A 22157-nucleotide genomic window follows, 5' to 3' on the forward strand; every position below is an offset into this window, starting at 1 on the left:
TTCTCATCACGGGTAAGAAATAATAATAGTAGAGTCCTCAAAAAAGCGACGCAAAGATCAAAAGAGAGACGCTAGATGAGACTAGTGTGAGCTTAGTGTCCCAATAGAAATGTAAGTTAATCTTTTGGAAACTATGTATTAGAGACGACCTCCAATGGAACACAAATTTACAAGGTAGTGTTGACTAAGCCTACATAAAAAAAATATATTATTTAACTATAACATAGGTTTGGAGGACACTAAAATGAATATAAAATTAAATAATTATTAAGAATAGACTTTAAGCCTAACTCAACATCATAAAATTAGCTTATAAGGTAACGTTTGCATTCAATTATATGTGTGAGATTATCTATTATGGGTGGTCTATACCATCTTAAGATGTGAATTGTAAGTGTAACTCAACCTCATAAAATTAACTTATAAGATGAGGTTTGCACTCATTTATATACTATGAAATATCTTAATCTCTGGTGGATGTGCGATCTCTAACAATAATTAAACTTAGGGTCGTCGCCAGTGTCACTATTGAAGGTGATCTATATTATCAAAATGAACATAATAAACCTTTCTTTGATATATGTGATGGGCTATTTGCAAATTATGAATGGAAGGTATTGCTCATATTCCCCTGGCTTGATCTTGCAATACTGTAGTTTGTTTAGTCAATTATTACCAGTTAATTTTATTATTATCAATACCATGTAGGAAAACTATCCAAATCAATTTGCTTTTGTTTCTGGTGATAGAAAGTTTGATGTGTACATGGGGATTGATGCATTTGGAAGGGGGACATATGGTGGTGGATAGTGGAGTGTAAGTGATCTGTGTGACTTTTCATAGCTTCGAGTTGTGTTTTATTGTCCTAGTTTGAAACTTAGTTGGAATTCAGTTTTTAATTGTCGTGATTGGAAATTACAGTAGAACTGAATCTTGGCAATCATACTTGAATGTCAATTGCATTATGCTTTAACGATTGTGACATTGATTAATAGACATCATATCACACATGAACTGCATATTTTACAGAAGTTATGCAATTGATTATATTATTTTGCAGAAGTTTTGCTGACTTTATATTATGGATATGCCAGACTAACCGGGTTCTTGATGTAATAAGAAAAGCTGATGCTCTGCTGCAATATTTGCTATGAGACTAAGCAAGCACCAGATTTTGCAAGTGCACAGAATCGGTAATATGTATTTGCCAATATTTCCCTTTCTTCGAGTTGATAAAAGTGTGTCACAAGGTTCACCAAAACTCAGGCATTACACTTTACTTAGAAACAAATCAAATTATTATAAGACCTCTCTAGCTATATTCAAAGAGAGAACAAACAACACTCTTAAAATTGAGAATACAAACTCTAAAAAGTGACACGGGAGAAATTGTCTAACTCTTTAAATTTCCTCTCTAAAAAAGCAAAAAGCCATAAGAGAAAAGATTAATGAATTTGGGATGATTTTAAAAGAATCACCTAGGCTTTCATAGGATTGCAAGGGTAATACAAAAGTTAGACATGACAGAATAGTTTAACTTGCTCAATGTTGAGCTCTTCGGTTTCCTTTTTTTAAAGAAAAACTGAGAAACTTATCCAATGTGCAACTTTTGATTAGAAACTCTGCCAATAAATTCTTTTATACACTTTTAAGAAAAAAATATTCAATGTTTGGACCTCTAAAAACATTTCGTATATTCATTAAGTAGACTATTTTTTGAATACTCTATCATTTTTCAAGTTGTCATAATACACTTAACCTCTGGATTATTACTGTTTATATACCTGATATTGATCATAATTTACTAATTAAGGACTGGTTTTAAGTAATACCTTTTAAAACTAACATGTAACAATAAGTAAAAATATGATTGTTTACTCCAAATCTTCAAGTTCATCATAAATTGTACTTTTGAAATGCATGATTGAATGAGAAACTTGTTTTCCTGCAATCACATACAATATATCGGCCATTTTTGTTAATCATGATGCTTCCTTGGGTTCATTCCTTATACTATTATAGTACTACTTACTTTAATTACACCCTAACTCAAAAATTTGTCTGCAGCCACTCCTTGAGTTTGCTGATTCTACTGCAAATTCTATTCAACTTCTTGTAGAGCAAGTGATGAAAAATCCAATATTATATAATTTTCTTTAACTGGAAATTCCTATAGCATGTGTACATTGCATATTTCATATGATTAACAGAAATTCAGAATGAGTCATGAGCAAACTATTAAGAGACTAAGACATCACCTTTAACAAAAAACTTTAAGATTTAAGACAATAGGTCTACGAGTCTTCTTTTTTATGTCATAGAATTCATTTACAGAGTTAAATGGTTGACCTCATAGCGTGCAAACACTTTTCATATTTTTATGTACTTTTATTCCTTTGCAGTATTACAACTTCATGATTTTGTACATCTCCTTTCTTCTCTGTTGTATTTTAAATCAACGTATTGAATTATTACATTTCAAAACTAGTTCAGATAAGATCTCAGGGTAAATATCATATGTCTGTCTGTATTTCTGGAGAGGGTGGTCTTGTATATCCATTGGAGAATTCTATTTAATGATAATTCATCTTAAGTTGAAATCTGACCATCTCAACTCAAGTATTTGTTAATGTAGCTTGAAAGAAGCATCATATAGTGGAGGGGGAAATATTACATTCAAAGGATCTCTTGAAAAGTATACTAACTTTAAGACAAGAATCTTTCATGTAGAGTTCATTTTAAGCGAGCACTTCTTTTATTCTGTAAGCTATCTATCATCTATATTAAAATTGTTGAACAAACTGCTCCTCAATCTATCCTCGTTTGATCACTAGCTTTCATACATGGAATTCAAATTCAAACTTTTGTTGGATGTTAGAGTGACAAGGTTGAACTTTAGACCTTTGGGTCATTCGCAGAGTCTCTAATTCTATGTCATGAATTGACTCCTGCAGGCAAACGCACCAATGATTTTATACTTTTATATCTCTGGCCATCAGAGATATAATCATTGTCAGTGCGTCAATATAGATAAAAGTTCAGAAAAAATTCAGTTTTATCTTTCTTAGGGAGCTGAATCTGGATACTTATTTCAAGGAAGGGAAGTGGGGTATCTTTCCTTGACCAATGGTATAGTGCACATGCAGACCAGTTCAGCAAAATCTCTATATATAACTTGATATTACTAACAGTGCTATCTTTTCTTACCCTAGTTGACACATGAAGTCTGTGGGAATTGCAGGTGAAATCTGTTAGCAATTCTTCACTGGGAATCGTGCTTGAGTTCACTTCTACCGTGAACAAATCAATTTCTGTACTACTTATTTCCCATGGAATGAATTATGTGTCCAGTGCATTTAGCAAATTAGTCAGAACAAGTGAACACATGGGATACGTTCTGACTGAAATCCATGCTTTGTGCTACAGGTCAAATGCTCCATCCAAAGAAATGGTCTGAAATCACAGTCAAGACTTCCAACTATAAGCCAGATTTTCCGGTTTCTACAGCCTGGCTAGTTGATGGTGAATTCATCAATTGGAATTCTGATCCTCCGGATTCAAGGATCCTTAGTGTTAAAATATCTTGGAAGCTGAAAGAAGGAAAAAAAGATGTATTTCAACACTACAATGTGTATGTGGAGAAACTTCCTAAGCTAGAAGATGGTAAATAAAGCACCAGATTAGAACATGTACAGGAGTATCTTGGAGTAGCACATGTAAACTGTTACTAGGTTTCTGAGATCAAAGTTCCTCCTAGCATTTCTAGTCTCAAATTTATCATACAAGTCTGCGGTTTTGATGGTACAAATCGATAAAAGGTCCATAACTTGTCCTTAAGGAAGTATAGATCTTGCATTTTGGGTATGGGAGAATAGGAGATAAAAGGTCAATGCAATAAATTGTCATTAAGGAAGTATAGATCTTGTATTTTGGATTTGGCATTGCATGCCATACTTAGGGTGCAATGACGAATAAAATTTAGCCTAAGTTGCTACTTTCAAGCTCATAATTTCTATGCAAGTAACAGAGTATCCTAAGTGTCTTTATAGACCTTTCAAGTCCAACGGAACTATGATGCCTAGTGCTTGTTTATTTAATTAATCTAGTAGATTTGTCAGATAGTGTGTGCATTTTCCAGTAATAAAACACTAGACAATCATGAATTAGTGTTCTAAGTATACTTGTTACAGGATAAAAAGCTTTACATTATAAATTAATTAGCCAGTATCTAGACCATTGTTAGAAAGACTCCAAACACAACTTTCAACTTTCTGTAACATAGCATCCTGCACATCTAGAATTACGGTAACAATGGTTTCCCAAAGACTAGAAAACAGTAACTATGATGTTCAATGCTCCAAGCTGCACAATTTTAAACATTTGAATTTACACCAAAACGGTTTTGTTTGTAGTGTATAAACAACATGTGGCTGCCCCACAAAAATAATTAATATGTATAAGAATAGCTTCGAGTTCAATATAGTGTAGCCTTTTATTTTGCATAATGGTAATTTGTTTGGTAATGAAACAGTGCCAGAAAATCTTACTTTGACTTTAAATAAGTGAAAGAATAAAAAAGAAAGTAAAAAATAAGGTAAGGAGGGTGGTATATTAGTGGCATCTGAAGGCTAAAACAAAACTTGTTTTGGAAGTATTGTCCTCGAGCCCTCAAAATATAATTGTGGTGCCCACTGTTTTTTTTATCAGTTCAGCATTACTTTTTATGTCTCCACAAAGAGGAAGAATTTCATATTTGCACATATTTGTCATTTACTGTGTATTTCAAATTTCTATTCATGGTGTTGTATTCAACTGCTGTCATATATTCAGCATCTTTTAACTCCTACTACAATTTTCTCCATCTAATTCCATGAATACTGAAAAGTCCACAAAACAAGGTCTAGAACAAGAGTTGCATTTTCTCTCATGTACTCCTCATTATGAGGCTTCAGATAATTGTTTTAGAATTTTCATAAACTTATATTCTGAACCATATAAGAATCATTTTAAAACAAACAATTAAGTAACTGTAAAAAATTTATGTTTACATCGTCTATGTATTTAAAATAAATCATTTTTCAATCCCAAAAAGAAACCGAATTCATTATTTGAGTGTTGGAACTAAACTATTTGAAGCAAGAATTAGGTTTGATTTATTCTCATAAAGCTTTCTTTTCACATGCGTCACAAATAATTGAATCCTAATTAACATCCTTAAGGGACCCAAAACCAACAGGTTTTAATTTAAGCTGTTGGCATTTGATAACATGTTTTAACCCAAATAATGTGTTTAACTTTTAATCAGTAGCTCAATCATTGAATCAAACATGTGTCCTTTTATATTCATAAGTAATACTTAAATTAGTGTTAGCTCGAGTTCACATTATTTTCTCCAACTCACTCTGAAATATCAGTTAATGTAATTTTAAACTTCGCATCTGAGAGTGTGTCTGTGATTGCTAGATTTCGTTGTGGTTTCAAGTGGAAACAAAATGATATCTAACTTTTAATATTGTATGTTCTAATTTTCTTTATTTATGTCGTTCGCATCTTTATTCATGTATTTTATCATGAGTTTTGAGTTAATATATTTACATCTTATGAAGAAAATAAAATAAATTATAGATGTGTGAAAAAAAGAGAATAGAGTGAATCATCAAGTTGAAAATAAATATTTTTTTATAAGAAAAACAGTGTATACGAAGTTAAAAAAACCCTATTAAAACATAATCTTACACTAAATATTTCATATTCATAAAAATAGCTTACAATTTAGATAGAGAAAATACTAAATTTCAAGTAATGAATCATCAACAAATGTATACAAGAGTTCAAGATACGAACTTCAATAAAAAAAAATTAATAGAATATGTTTGTGAGTCTTTTATCCTTATATATTGGTTTTTATTGTCCATTTTTATTAAATTTAAGATTTCAACTGACTCAAATTTATAATTGGTTATTGCATCTCTTATGTCTTATTATTGATTTTTTGTTTTCTAAAATTTCTCTTTCAACACCAAGTTGTCATTTGAACGATGCTCAAGCAGTGATCAATCATTGTTTGCATCGAGCAATGTTGCTAATGTCCATAAAGTTATAACTTGAAACTTAACTAAGAGAGTTGCAAAAACAATTTATCTTCTTTGGAACTCTCAACACTCAAGCGACAAGTGGTTGATAAAGAAGTGAATGGTCATTACTTTTTTAGTGGAGTTCCACTGGTGGCTTGTTCAATAAGTTACATCACTCAAGTGATAATGTGATACTTGAACAAGAGATAATGAGTGTTATTTCTCTCTCCTCTAGAGTTGGTCACTTAAGTGATGAGAGGACGTCGAATAAGAGAGAGACAAAACAATTTTACTCTCCTTTAAATATAATATTCACTTAAACAATATGAGTCGCCGCTAAGTGATAGTTTCTCATCTTGAATAACGAGTCTTTTCCTATTTAGAGAAGACATGTTACCTAAACGAGGAAGTTTTGCTCAAGCGACATATCTATGATTGCTTTGGCGTGTGAGATAAGAGATGTATGTTTTATGTATACTATGTGACATGTATGTATATATGAAATGAATATATGTGATGATATGAAAAATGATGAGATGATATACATAATATTGTATATTGTGTGGATACATGGGATGATATCATGTAATTGCAGTCTAGTATTAAGTACACGAATCTAGTATTAAGTACACGAACCCATTAAGTAAAGAAGATACCTTAACTTCACTGATAATCTAAATCATATAGATTCAAGTACAAGTGGTGAGAATCTTGAAATAGGTTCCTAATCAAACTTTGTAAAATAAGTACAATGAATCACCTTGATGTAGAAAATTTAACTTAAATTTCCTATATTGTTTTTTATGGATGAAATGTGTTTAGTGGGACATACATATATAATGAGTCTTTTGGAAGGTGTTAAGTGTGATAAATTAGTCTGATGTCGATAAATTTGAAAATTATAATCTTTGATGGTGAATTAAGTAAGATGCTTATTTTGATACACTAATAGTCTCACAATACTTAGAAATCAATACTAAGGACAATTTAAATATGTCTTCCTCTTTTAACTCTCTCCTAAGTCTCTTAAGGATAAAATTGTGATGGAGTTTCGTGTAAAATCAAAAGCGTATAACAATAAAAAATAATGCACATAATAAGAATCTTACAATATTCTCACATTCCATATATTTAATTATTCAAAATAGACATTAAGTCTAATACTTTTATCTCAATTAACTTTATTTCAAAATATTTTTAAATTTTAAAATATATTTGATGGATATTCGAAGTTTACTGAGGTTGTATTTCGAGTTTTTCAACTTAATTGTATTTTAAAACTTTCTTGAAAGTATAAATGTTTAAACTATTTTATATTAATGATAAAAAAAAATATAAAAAAAACTATTTTATGTAATATAATATGATATTTATCATAAATATGTTGATTTAAAAAAATTATTTATGAAATATACCTCAAATCAAGTTTTATATTTATTTTAATCTATTATAGATTACTGTAAATTTATTATATTGTATTAGCGTCAAATTAATTTTGCTCCAATTATTTGGAATTATAATTATAGTGGATTCAAATTCAAAATAAATTATTATATTGAAACCTCTTGAATAGTATCATAAGAATTACATGCACTCCTATAGTTGTCTTAACCATCTTTATCTTTTAAAATCAAAAGTAACTCACCCACCATTTTACTTTCAGAAAGTTTGTATTATCCACGTGTTTTTCGTTTCATCTTTAAGCACGAAAAAGTTAATTAAATTCCACGATTTACTGGTTCATTTTTTTTTTATTTGTACTTTTTTAAATGTTATTTGTTTCACAAGTATATCTCCTTAAGTCCAAACATATAAAAACATCTAAACATTCAGACTTGTTATGCAACTAGTAACAAATTAGTAAAAGAAAATGTCTTTATGATATTGGATGAATTAAACATAAAGAAAAATATAAAACATCATTTTATTTCTTCTTCTTTTTATGACGTTATGATAATATGATATATTGTTATTATTGACCAGACTTTATTGATGTGTTATTGAATAATATCTTGATCGATACACTATAATATTATTATTTTCTTATTTATGTTAAATTAATAAAAAAAAAGAAAGAAAAATTATAAAAATTATATAAATAAGATATTGTTTGATTGAAAAATATTATTATTTATTTTATTAATATTAATATTATTCTTAATTGTTATTATTATAATTAAAAGAATAAAAATATATATAACTATAATATATTATAAATGTCATATAGTCATAAAAAATACTTATTTTTCTTTTATAAACTATTATTTAATTCAAAATCAATATTTTGTTTTATAATTGAGTATGAAAAGCTAATATACTTTTCTTTTCTTGAGAGTGTAAAACCCTCTCATATTCTTTCTCTTTTATGTATATATCTTCTCTAACACTTTTCATTACAACAATCTCCTTCACTATTTGTACAATTATGCTGGCTATTGTACACTAACATTGTTGCTACTACTTTCAACATTGTTTCCATTTATTGCAGGTCTCTTTTTTCAAATTATTTTTATTCGGTGTCACCCTTCCTAATTATTTTTTCTTCTTTTGCACTTTAATTATTATTATTTTTAAATCTCAATATAATTATTTTTGAAAAAATATGTCACCTATTTCTGACCAATAACAATAATAGCAACTAAACATGACACTTCAAGAATGTTTCACACAAATGTTATCTTAATTGATTTCATGATATTAGTTCATTTCTATACATTACTTTTTTTATTTTTTTAAATGTGATTTTTAATTTATTATGCACAATTTTACCATACAAATAGAAAGAAATCAAATCTATAGTTTTTATATAATAAATTAGATTTGAACGAGTCTTTAGATTCTTTCTCCATGATTACAACAAAATCTATTTCTATATTTTTATATAGTAATTTAAAAATATTAAAATATCAATATAAATACTTTATATTATATATTTATTAATGTAGTAGTATAAAAATAATAAAATTATTATATATTCACTAGATTATAAGAAAATAAACTATATAAATTTATTCTTTAAATTCATTAATCTTTTCTCTTTATTTATATATATATATATATATATATATTAATAAAAATTAGAAATGATTTAAATATATCTCTAGATGTAATATACTAAAAAAATTATTAAATAACAACTAAATTTATATACTAATTTAGAATCTAAAATATTAACAGTTTATCTAATTTAGATATCAATTTAAAAATAATTTTATAAATTTTATTAATAATAAAAATTACTTTAATTATAAATAATATTTTAATATCTAATTTAATCAATATAGTGATTAATTACTTTTTATCTTTAAAATTAATTTTTATTCAATAATTTTTTTTAATAGTTTAAATTTTTTAAAAATATATTATCAATAAACATTTTGTATTGTATTTGTAACAAAAAAAAATTGTTTATTTGAGATTTATACTTTATAGTTTTTATCACACAATTTATTAATTTTATAAGTAAAAGTTTATTATATATTATGATATATTTTGAAATCTTTTCATTCTATTTTTTAGATTAAAAAATCTAGTATTACACTTTTTTTCTACTAAATAATATAAAAATAATTATTTGAAACTCAAGTTCTTTGGAGTTAGATGTTGTCCACTTGAAAGCTCCTAATTTTGTCACGATTTTTCTTTAAAATATTAATCTCAATTATTCTTTCTTGTAAAATAATTCCTCTGCAACACTTGTTCCAATAAAAGAAACAGGAATGCTTCTAATGAGAAAAATTATAAGTATAAGTTTTTTTTTGTTTCCAGATAACAAGGTAGCTTCTGAATATAAAATAATAAGAATGTTTGTCAATTTTAAAAGTCACCACCAATTTTGTCTTTATTTGTTGCATTAACAACTAATATAGAAACACCTTAATATAAAGAAAGACAAACATGCATTTGAGAATTTTTTATTCCAGAATAATGTTATGGTCTAAGATAATTAGGGGGATGATGAACTACACTGTTAGAAGTACCAAAATTAGGAAACTGAGAGAAGTTATTTTGAAGATGATCAGAGTTGTGTAGATCAGTTTCTTCTGAGGGTACAATCAATGACTTCTTATCTATCTGAATGCATTGTATCTCTGCTTGAGCAACTGCAAGCTGCATTTTAAGATCAGCAACTTGATTCTGCAAATAAGATATGGCTCCAACACAACCATACACAGGGTCCCTCACTCTAGCACTTGCCTCATACACTAGACTACTCACTGCATCTGCTCTCTGCTCAACTGGAAGTTCCTGAAACATTGTACAAGAAACAACCATTTAGAACACTCTCTGAATCCACTGAAAGACCACCACTGACAACTCCAAAAGAACAAAAACCCTTAAATACTAAAGGTTTTATTTTTTTCAATTATATTGATAATTAGTACTTGAATTTTGATTCTGAAATTAATTGATTGTCTAGCAGAAAAAGGGTATTTTTCAACACTGAAGGAATGCAGAAAGAAGAGTAAGAAAGAAATACCTGCAACATTTTGCTAAGATTGCTAGCACCAAAAACCTTATGAACTATGGCAAACTTTTGAGGATCATCAGAAAGAAAATAAGGAGCGAAGATGCAATCTTCTGTGCACTTGCGTCTCAGCAATTTGCATGAGCCACAAGGGGGATTTCCACCCATCTTTTGAAATTTGTTGAAAACAAAGGACACTAAGAAAAGAGAAAATTGATTGTGCTTGAACTAGAAGCAGAAGAAAGAGGAATGAACTGAAGACAAAAGAAGTCAATGGAGCACAGAAAAAATAATAGTTGCATATGATGAGACTACCATTGAAAACATTGGTGTATTTATAATGGATACTAACTAAATCTGCTACAGTATTATATAAAGTATCAATTACTGAATTTTTATTTTTTAATTAAATAAAGAGTAAGTGATTCACCAAATTCTTAAATATAAAAAATTGTCAATTTGTACATTCAAATAAATATTTGAAACGCTTATACTCAAACAAAAATATAATTACAAACTTTTGTGTTATCTTTATCTTTTATTTTGATTTGATACCTTGACAAATTTGTCAATATTTTGTAATTTAGGAAACTTGTCATACTGTATTTTAATTTTCCTTTTTTATTTTGGTTTAATTATTTTTGTATTACTTTACTGTTAATAGTCAATTTTATCCAGTAACTTTTAAAAAATCAATTTTATTTTAATATTTTTTTAGAACGTTAGATTGTGATCACTGGTGACATCATCATCATCTGCTCTGTTGCTGCTGCTACTCATTGACCTTTCTCTTCTCTTCTCTTCTTCTGTTTCTGTGAATCAATGGGAGGAGAAGAGAATAACTCAGAGGGTATTATGGAAATTGGGATTTTTTTCAAGAGGGATTTTCCAGTGTTGCAACTACACTGTACTTAGTGATTTTATAAGATTCATGTTTACATGAAAAAAAACGTTTTTGAATGGTTTAATATTATAGCATCACATTCTTTTATCATTCTCAGATTAAAATATTATAATCTTTTGTAGCACTCGTTCTTTGTTTGATGGATTTTTTTTATAATTTTAATATATTTTAAACAATAGTATAGTATATATTCTGTTTAAATTGTTTACAAAGAGGTGTATGAGTTGTATTGTATTGTATAATTGTATTACACTACTTGAAAATAAATATAGGTATTTTTATGTATGGAAATTTTCAATTTATGATAGTAAAATCTCCACATTTAAAATAAAATCTATACATCTATTTGACATTTATTGAAAATATAGAAAATATTTAAATATAAAAGATCTCGTCAAAATAGATTTTTTATTAGCCTGTTTTTACCTACAAATTAACTACTGTTTTAACTAAAAGATCTTTTTAAAATAAATCTTATTATCTTATAAAAGAAAAATAATATTAAACTAAATCAATCTCTAGAGTGTAGTTTGGATTGGTTTTAAGGTTTTGTTGCATAATTCTTTACTAATAAAATATTAAAAAATATACATTGACAACTTGTTATAATATAACTCTCTTTCTATTTTTATACTTAAAATTTTATATAAAATATAAAAATATTTTTTATTATATCATTAATAAGAAGTTGATAATGGAACAAGATGTGATTGCTCTAATAATTAATTTCGGATATTTTCCTTTGGATCAGTTCCATATCAATATCAAACTACAAATTGACTGGAATACTTCAGTTTTGAAGAAAAAGAGTCTAACTTGATTAAAATATATATATATATATATATATATATATATATATATTCTGTTATTAACTTTTTGGATCAGTTTTGAAGAAAAAGAGTCTAACTTGATTAAAAAAAATATATATATTCTGTTATTAACTTTTTGGATTAGTTTTCATTTATCTTTTTATATATGAAGAACCTTATCATATTATAGGTACCATTAAGATGATATATGAACTGAATGAAAATTGGGGTATAGTTTCTTACTAACGTACCGGTAACAAATATATAAAAAGTATATGGCACTACATTTCCCAAAATTACTTCTTCTTTTAGAGGAAAATACTTAGCCCTTACGTATTCAACTCTTAATTAACATGTTCCGAAGGGTATGAACTTAAAGATGAAGAAGATTCATGCACAACACATACAACAACATGCGCTCATTGCTTCAATTAAATCATCCCATCGGAAGAAGGCGCATGGTGGCAGTGACGACGAAGTGAAAATCGCGGCAGGCCTCATAGAAGAGTGATAAGAGTATTTTTATTAACGTTGTTGGAGCCATTAATAAGAATGATGAGATGGTTGGGGTTGGGGTTGGGAGAGAAAGAAGAGAGGAATTTCAGAAGTTGGATTCAGGATGAAGATGAGACTTTAATAAGGGAGAATGGAAAGAAGGAAGAAAGATATGTTAGAATACATTTTGTGTTATACATATAGACATGTATGTATATTAGTGTCGGTAATTTACAAGTAATTGCATCTCTCGGTCTCTATTATTGGTTGACTGGTACCGTGGTCTACTTCAATGGATCGATCGACGTCAAGTCCAGTTACGTTTAAACAGAGTTAACAAAGTTAATTTGTGATTAAGAACTAGATAATGCAACCTTAAGCGCGATCCAACTCCCTAATTCGGCCCAATAACTTGTTGGGAATCCCTCCTTAGTTTAATGAGAGATTATGACCAATGAATATTAGTAACATTATTGTGGGGAGCTGAATTACTCATACCCCTCAATTAAGTCAATTAAGGGGGAGAATTGTTGGGAATCTCTCCTTAATTTAATGGAAGATTATGACCAATAAACCTCAGTAACATTATTGTGAGGGAGTTGAATTATTTATACCCTCAACTAAATCATTTAAGGGGAGAATTGTTGGGAATCCCTCCTTAATTTAATGAGAGATTATGACCAATAAATATTGGTAACAAATCCATTAAATATATTCAATGATGGTCATTCAAAAGTTTTTTGGAAATTGTAACTCTCACCTAAAAATATAATGAGCATTAATATCTTTAGGAAGAAGTCTTCCAGAGAAAAAGAAAGAGTAGATATCCATCATCATAGTGTGAGATTAGAATATCCTAGTGAGAAACTAGAGAGACATTTTGTTGGGTGAGATTGAGTGTTAAAAAAAAATATTGTAATCTTATTTTCATAGTGGAGGCATTTTATGGACTAGGTCCCGTGGGTTTTACTTCTCAAGTTGAGGAAGGTTTTCCCACATTAAAAATTCTCTGTCTCATTATTCTATTTTTGCTCTATTTTCTATTATTTGCTTATTGCATCCGCAAGTGCCCATTTTGTATTTACACCAAAGGGGAGAATTATTTCTGAATTTTTCCAACATAATTAAGGCTCATTAAGGTAATATAAATAATAACACACTTTTCAAGAACGAGGTACGTCATTAGCTATAGTACTCTGACAACCGAGTGTCGAACATCTTTGCTAACTTGAGCGTCGGAGTGCCTTCTGCAGGTACCATTCGAGTTTGTACTTCGAGACAACTGAGAGAAGCGACAAGTAGAGAAGAGGAAGGAGTTTGCAAGGAGGAAGGTTGATGGGTAGTACAACCGACCGACAGAAGAGTGATCTCAATAGTTCTCAAAGGAATTGAAGTGAAGAAGAAAGTAGATGGTATCAACCCGAAGCATGGCAGGCGAAAGAATGTCCGAAGCTGAGCAGATGGCATTGTTGATGTCTCTACAGAGGGAGATGGTTGAAATGAAGCGAAGAAATCAAGAGGTTACTCAAAGGAATGAGAATGAGATCCAAGCTCTTCGTAGGGAGAATGAGGAGATGAAGAGGAAGCTCACAGGGGAGGGGTCGTCTACTGAACCGACCAACCTAGTTGAAGGTCGTTCACCTCCCCCATCGGTCTAAAGACTGCTGAAGAGATGAAAGACAAGGTTTTTACCCAAGAGTTGAACGGAGAGTCCTACCCAAACAAGACGACCCCTACAACCGGACCTACGTCCGGGGTTTCGGATTCAATTCACCGACATCTTTTTACCGACTCCATCATCGGCGTCCCACTATCCGACAAGGGGAAAGACTTCAACAGAGATCACTATGATGGCACAACCGACCCGAACAAGCACATGGATGTGTACACTGCATACATCAGCATGTACACCTCGAACAACGCGATCCTATGTCGGGTGTGTTCCACATCGTTGAAGGGAGGAACTCTTAGCTGGTTCACAAAACATTGAGTTTGGCATGACGATTGGGCTTCTTGATGTCTGACTTGACATCAGGCGGCGCCTGCAGACGTGATGTGACTCGCATTGATGAGGGGTTTTCTGCGCAAACGACAAGGATCGTTGGATCAAAGAGATCTAATGTTGAGATGGTTGCGATGCTTCGTCTCCCAAGACCCTTGAGGGCTATAAATAGTGGTCCCAACAGTGTCGAGACACTGCACTTCTATTTTGATATTTGCTCTGAGACCCAAGTACCTCTCGTCCTCCTGTGTTGCTATCTTTCGTCTTTCACAAGGTTAGTCATGTTTTCTTTGTCTCGTCCTACCTCCTCTTCTTCGGTTGCTCCTTCCCCTCATCATATGTGTCCTTCGTCCTCTTTGTCTTCTTCTGATTCTAACTCCTCCACGACCGAACCTATCTCGATCGGTGTCATTCAAACGGTACATCCTGTGGAGGATATGGTTAGGGGAAATGACTGGGGTGGTGTTGTCGATCGGTCGGGTTCCCCTAAGCAGGTTATCTCCCCTTCGGAGCTTGATTGGGTGGAAGCTAAGGTAACTAGGATCACCTTTGCTTTCATGACCGAGACCTCTGTTGCCGATTTTTTGGATAGGGCCCCGATTTTGAAGGCAAATGCTAGCCTTAACATTATCTCCATTGAGCCTTGCCTCCCGACTGAGTCTGTAAGTCTGGGTCGGTCTGCTGTTGAGTCACCCTTCTTCTATATGTATTCTTGCTTATTCTCATATTTGCACATTTCTTTATCTTTTGATATCTTCACGATGGGCGTCCTTCAGGCGCTCAACGTTGCTCCCACATAGCTACAACCAAATACTTGGGCGTTCATTCAAGCCTTCTGCTTGATATGTGATGTTTTTTGTTTTCATCCTACTCCTTCGTATTTTCTGAGTTATTACACCTTCCACCCGACCGAACATGTTCTGTGGCATTCACTCATCAGTCGATCAGGTAACGTTCTCTTCAATTCTTTTACAACTTTATACAAAAAATTTAAATAAAAATTCTTCAAGATTGTCATCCGATCGGAGGGCATGCCACATTTTTTTTATGAAGTCGACCGATCGAGGTTTCCTTTGTTCTGCACTAGGAAACCTCAAAAGTTTAAGGAGTGGGGACCTCGTCCGACCTCTAGTGCCAAGGAGAGAGAGATTCTTTCTTTGACGAGCTCCCAAGGAAACTTCCTACACGGAAGCTACTAGCCGTGTACGCACAAATGCACTGATGGTTGGCCTTTAAGGTATGCTAGCTTTCTTTAGTTTCGGTTGAATGCCTAGTCTTCAACTAACACCTTTTCTTACGTAGATATAATGACTAAAGGCTTCCCCTCGTCGGGCGATGTTGGATTCCTTCAAGGAAAGGGTTGTCCAGAGAAAGGGTCGTTTGAGCATTGAAGCTCTGGCTGCAGGGAAGGAGTCGACCGTCAGCACTAGCCCTTCCAACAGGGGAAATAAAAGGCTAAGAGAGGGTGGTAATACTGTCAGGACCACCCGCTCTCCCCGCGTGGTGTCGACGCCTCCTCCTCCACGTTGTGTGCCCATCGATGTCGACTCTTCGCCGACCGATGATTTCAACAGGCCAATCCCACCTCTTGCTGACGAGAATACCATGAAGGTTTCAATGTCACCCCTGTCAATGTTAGGGGTGACTTACAGTTCGCAAATGGGGTGACTTACAATTCGCAAATGGGGTGAAGATTGGTCTGACCGCCCCGACAATTTTGTATGTTTTTATCCGAGATGGATGCGAGGGGTTCGGCCTCGATCCACTTGGTGAAGTAATCAACCCCGACTAAGAGAAACTTTGTCTGCCTTTTGCTTGGAATGAAGACCGATAATGTCCATGCCCCAGATGGCGAACGGTCATGGTGACGTCATGATGTACAACTCTTCCGGCTTGAGATGGTGCAGAGGACTGAACTCCTAGCACTTGGTGCATTTCTTCACATATTCGGCGCAGTCACCATGGAGGTCGGTCAGTAATACCCGGTCCTGAGGACTTTAGCGTCCATCGTTCGTGCACCCGAATGATTGTCGCACACTCTGTTGTGGATTTCCTTGAGGACGTACTCTGCTTGCTCCTTGGTATGCACTTCAACAATGGCGTTGAGTAGCCTCTTCGGTAGAGGTCCTGGTTGATCATGGTGTACCTCGAGCACCGCAACTTCGTTGCTTTCTCCTCTTTCGACTTGCACGTGTCGTGCTTCAAGTATTGGATGATTGGACTCATCCAAGTTTCGGCCTCGATCTCAGTCACAGCAAGGCACTCAACTTCCCCCACACTAGGTTATCTTAGCCAAATTTTCACAACCGATTTGTGGTGGCTCTTCTTTTTGGTCGTAGCTAGTCGAGACAACGCATCGGCCCTCATGTTGTCTTGCCGGCGAATGTGTTCTACCGTCACTTTTGCATGTCACCTCACGATTGTGTGGTAATATCTTTGCAGCAGGGGCTCTTTTTCCTCGAACTCTCCTTTTATTTTCTAGACCACTAACTGGGAATTGCTTTTGCATGTCACCTCACGAGATCCCATCTCGTACGCCAGGTTTAAGTCGGCTAGGATAGCCTCGTATTCGGTTTGATTGTTGGTGGCCTTGAACCCAAACTGAAGTGCTTGCTCCAAGAAGAGGCCGCCTGGTCCTGAGAGGATGACTCCTGCCCCACATACGGTTTTGTTGGACGACCCATCCACATATATAGTCCATCCAACCGAGAGGTCGTGTTGGGTGGGAGCTCGGCAGAGAAGTCAGTCAAGCACTGGATTTGATTGCTCCTCTCAGCTCATAACGGATGTTGAACTCCGAGAGCTCCACCGACCACCCTATCACACGTCCTACAAGATCAGGCTTAGATAAAAATTTTAATATGGAGGTACTCGGTTCTTACCGTTATGGTGTGGTTCTGGAAGTAAGGTCGCATCCGCCTTGCTGTTGGGACCAAAGCAAGAGCTACCTTCTCTATCAGCTGGTATCTCGTCTTGACTGCATGGAGCGTCCGGCTGACGAAGTATACCGGACGTTCTTCCTTTTCCACCTCTTGGACCAGCGTCGTGATGATTGCTTCTTCCAAGATCGATAGCTACACCACTATCGATTGGTCGGGCTTGGGTTTGTGAATAACTTCCGGTAAGGACAGAAATTTCCTTCAGCTGTTTGTCTGAGTTCGCTTCGATTCCTCAGTGGGTTAACATAAAACCCAAGAACTTGTCGCCCTTCACCCTAAACGCATACTTCTCAGGATTTGTCCTTCTCAATGCGTCAAAGACTTCTTCCAGGTCTTTGATGTGCTGGGCGAACGAGTTAGACTTTACAACTATGTCGTCAACATAGACCTTCACGCTCCGGACGATCATTCCCTTGAAGATTTTGTCCATCAACCGATGGTAGGTTGCTCCAGCGTTCTTCAGGCCGAACAACATTACTTTATAATAGTAACTAACACCGTCGATTTGAAAGCCATTTTCTCCATGTCCTTGGAGTCCATGCTTATCTGGTTAAAGCCAAGAATAAACATCTAAGAAACTCAACATTTTATGACAGGCTGCTCCATTTACTTGTTCTTAGGGTACATGCTTATCTGATTATAGCCAGAATAAACATCCAAGAAACACAACATTTTATGACCGACTGTTTCATTTACCAACCGATCGATGTTGAGGAATCGATGTTGAGGAATGGGTACGAATCCTTTGGACAACAAATTCTTGAATGAAATTTTCTGCTTCATAAATATATTTTAAAAGAAATTTCCTTTAAAAAATATAATGCATAGATTCATTTAGTAAAACTCGCCAATAATCATATTCAGTTCAATATCCACTACAACTTCGCCATTATTCTGCCTAGGTAAAAACTGATTCTGCAATTTGTGCAACCAGAAATCAAGTAAATACTAGAAAAAGAAACGATTACATCATGAATTTAACAGCCACAATAAAGTTGTATAGAGCAAGAGTCAAAATTCAACAATAAAAATCTCTCGGACAAAAGGAATTAGAAACCAAAAACATAGAATTAAACTACGAAATGCTCAAGTCTATTAATTCAGAAGGGGGAATTAAGCAGCAGTTGCTTGCTGAGCGGCAGTCCTTTTTCTAGCTTCCTCAATGATGGATAGCTTAATACCCTTACCCTTGGGAAGTGATATCAAAGGCTTTGTCCCCTTCCCAATAGTGAACACGTTTGCCAAACGAGTAGCAAATTCATGTCCAGTGGCATCCTGAACGTGAATTGTGTCAAAGCTGCCCTTTTGCCTCTCCCTGCTCTTAATAACTCCAACACGCCCCCTGTTTCTTCCTCCAGTAACCATAACAACGTTCCCAACATCAAATTTGATAAAATCAACGATCTTGTTTTCCTCCAGATCCAGCTTAATGGTGTCATTGGCTCTGATGACAGGGTCTGGGTATCGGATGGTACGACCATCAAAGGTGTTCAGGTATGGAATACCTTTCTGACCAAACTGCACCGACTTTACCTTGCACAGCTTAAACTGCCATATATACACATACAAGGAGGAATACACATTAAACCATAACCATTAATTGTAGGAAACTTCGAAACAAAATGCAAACAATTAACTAAGCAGGTTCTGAAATTGACATTTATTGGTTCATTAGTATCAACACATAACAGTGAAGCCAGTCTTCTATGTTACTTATTATATATTTACAGTATAATGGAAAATAGGCTGCTAATGATATAAGTACCTTGACAGTATTATGGCAAATAGAATAAATATATTAAAAAATATACGTATAAAAAGTACCTTTGCCTCATCATCCCTGACAGAATGAAGACGGAAACGACCTTTGGTGTCATAGAGCAGGCGGAAGTTCTCGTTTGTTTTAGGTATAGATACAACATCTACATAGAGAAATAAAATTTAGAACGAAATCATGGAATCCAGCCAAAACAAAACAATTATACTGCAAATGACAAACACTTGGTTCGGTGGGGGTAGAGAGAGTCAGCGACAAGTCTCAGGGACTAATTTGACCGACAAATTAGTGCTCACAATTTATCATAACAAATTCACAAAACAGGACGATTCAAGAAACACGGGTAAACATTGAAAGTGTTCGTAAATGAAACAGAGAGTCAGGGTGTATTCAGCATTCTTAAGAGCATGAATCTCGTTAATTCAGTAAATGCTCTACTTCCTATTCAACATCCTGAATATATTCTTTTATCTGTTTCGACCTACAGAGATATCACTAAATAATTCGTATTCATAAAACATCAAATTCAAACATCAAATTCAAACATCAATAACACTGTCTTACACAACAGCATATTATTAACCTTCAACCCCAGAATACAATACTGCATAAATTTAGCCCTATAAAATTAGAATGCCACAAACATACCCATGAAACCAGAAGGATATGTCTTGTCTGTCCTGACTTTGCCATCAACAAGCACATGTCGCTGCATCAGAATAGCAATGACTTCACGGTAGGTCAGAGCATACTTCAACCGGTTCCGCAGGATGAGTATGAGGGGAAGGCACTCCCTTGATTTGTGGGGTCCAGATGAGGGTTTGGGAGCCTATACATGAAAGAAAAAGTATACATCAGTTTCTAAAATGCTTCCCTTAACTGATCAAATGATGAAGAAACTTTCACTTACAAATGCACCACCCAATTTGTCAAGCATCCAATGCTTAGGAGCATTGAGCCTCTTCAAATGTTTCTTCAATCCCCTAGCCTGTAACAGTCACAAGCACCAAAGTTAAAAACTCAAAACACAAAATAAAAGGAAGAAACAAACAGCAAACCTAAAATTAAATAGATAAAACTTATCAATGGATCCTCAAAAAAATACCATGTTACAAACTTATCCTCCACAAGTTTATTTGGATAAATAGAGTGCAGAAAAGAGTAAAATCAAAAAACCCAGTGTACAGAATTCGGAGGTAAAACCCATTGAGTTAAAATATGACATAAAATGGATTAATACTTGCTAAAATGAAGATTCAATCCAAACAGAAAACAAAAAGGACTAAGAAACAGATCAAAACCTAATATGAATATGAGAAATAGAAAGAGGATACCAACCATCTTTGGATTTGCAAAGGAAACTAGTGCCCCACCTCTACTGCACTAAAGTGGAGAACTGAAGGGCCGCAACTGTATATTTAAAAAAAATTGTTTTTTTTACCTATTTCATCCCATAAGCTATTAAATATTAATATTTTAATTATTTATAAAAATTTATAATTTTGAAAATTATTTTAATATTTTGTATTTTATTTATATTTTTATTAAAGAGATTTTATTAATATTTTGTTATAAATGTAAGTTGGCAAAATATCATAACTCGCACTCCATAAATTTAAATTACACCCATATAAATTCAAATTCAAATTTTACTTTTCTGAAATGTGTACTGTGAATTGCATTATTGTGTTCTATGATTATATTATTTTTAATAAAAATATATTTTACATTAAAATATATATATATATATATATATATATATATATTATCTATCTATAAAAGAGAATTTATATATTAAGGGAATTTTCTGTTATAACTATTTCTTTTATATATAAATATATTCTTATTTTATCTTTATTAATATTTTATTAATTTATTATACTTATTTTGTAATTTCAAGGTAGTTTTTTTTAATGTGGAGAGTGAAGAAATTGATGCGTTGTTGTTTTAGATTATTTTTTTTAATTATTATAAAGTTATGAATTTATGAAATTTGTTATTGGTTTTAAGTTGACTGTTTTAATCTTCTTATTACTTTTTAAATTTTCAATTTGATTTAAATTAACCATTTGATCTTGAGTTTTGACCATTTGGTTAGGAAACTGTTTTAAACTAATTTTCTTTTTTATTTTTAAAATTAAAGATATTTGTAAATTTATCATATATAACTATTATGTTAGCTATGCTTCTTTCAATATATGGCGTAGGTGAACTTAAATAATTTATTTGTCTTCTTATATATATTTATATTTATTAAAATATACTATAATAATATTAATATTGTTTATTCAAATTTTAATATTAAATATAGATATATAAATGATAAAAGTAAAAAATGTGGACCTGTTATACCTAGAAAGAGGATTTCTTTTTATAACCGTTCTTTTTAGACAAATTTTTTATAATTCTACCCTTATTTAATATATTTTATTTTATTAGAACAATTGAGTATTTGTCATTTCATATGAATTACTTAAAAAGATAAAATTATTTTTTAAATTATGCAAACTAACTTTTCACTCTTCTCTTAATTCCTTATTTTAAGGCAACACGAGAAAGAAAGAAAGAAAAAAAGCACACTCTCACCCTCACTCCATTCTCACATAAAATCTCAAGTATCACATAAAATAACTTTCATTTTCAATCTCCCTCTCCATTCAAATTTCAATTACTCTCTCCACTCAATTTC

General features: G+C 32.5%; 2 protein-coding genes and 1 pseudogene across 3 annotated transcripts; 1 reads left to right on the forward strand and 2 right to left on the reverse strand.

The window, feature by feature from the left end:
- Window positions 1–357: 357 nt before the first annotated feature.
- LOC137825393 (cytosolic endo-beta-N-acetylglucosaminidase 1-like) lies at window positions 358–3815 on the forward strand (annotated as a pseudogene).
- A 6163-nt stretch (window positions 3816–9978) lies between these two features.
- On the reverse strand, window positions 9979–10803 carry LOC137825583 (LOB domain-containing protein 12). The gene is made up of 2 exons (XM_068631284.2): window positions 10555–10803; window positions 9979–10322 (listed from the first exon to the last, which is right to left on the reverse strand). The coding sequence occupies exons 1-2, from the start codon at window positions 10708–10710 to the stop codon at window positions 10005–10007; spliced, it is 474 nt and encodes a 157-aa protein (XP_068487385.1). The 5' UTR covers window positions 10711–10803; the 3' UTR covers window positions 9979–10004.
- Window positions 10804–18612: 7809 nt separating this feature from the next.
- On the reverse strand, window positions 18613–20904 carry LOC137825659 (small ribosomal subunit protein eS4z). Of its 2 annotated transcripts, none has more exons than XM_068631386.2 (5): window positions 20807–20904; window positions 20379–20456; window positions 20117–20297; window positions 19516–19613; window positions 18613–19239 (listed from the first exon to the last, which is right to left on the reverse strand). In XM_068631386.2, the coding sequence occupies exons 1-5, from the start codon at window positions 20807–20809 to the stop codon at window positions 18805–18807; spliced, it is 795 nt and encodes a 264-aa protein (XP_068487487.1). In that variant the 5' UTR covers window positions 20810–20904; the 3' UTR covers window positions 18613–18804. The 2 variants fall into 2 exon arrangements, with proteins under 2 accessions (XP_068487487.1, XP_090149745.1); XM_090293619.1 differs by lacking the exon at window positions 20807–20904 and adding an exon at window positions 20574–20742.
- Window positions 20905–22157: the final 1253 nt, after the last annotated feature.

This window comes from Phaseolus vulgaris, chromosome 8 (genome assembly GCF_051622355.1).
Source record: "Phaseolus vulgaris cultivar YP4 chromosome 8, ASM5162235v1, whole genome shotgun sequence".
Classification (NCBI taxonomy): domain Eukaryota; kingdom Viridiplantae; phylum Streptophyta; class Magnoliopsida; order Fabales; family Fabaceae; genus Phaseolus; species Phaseolus vulgaris.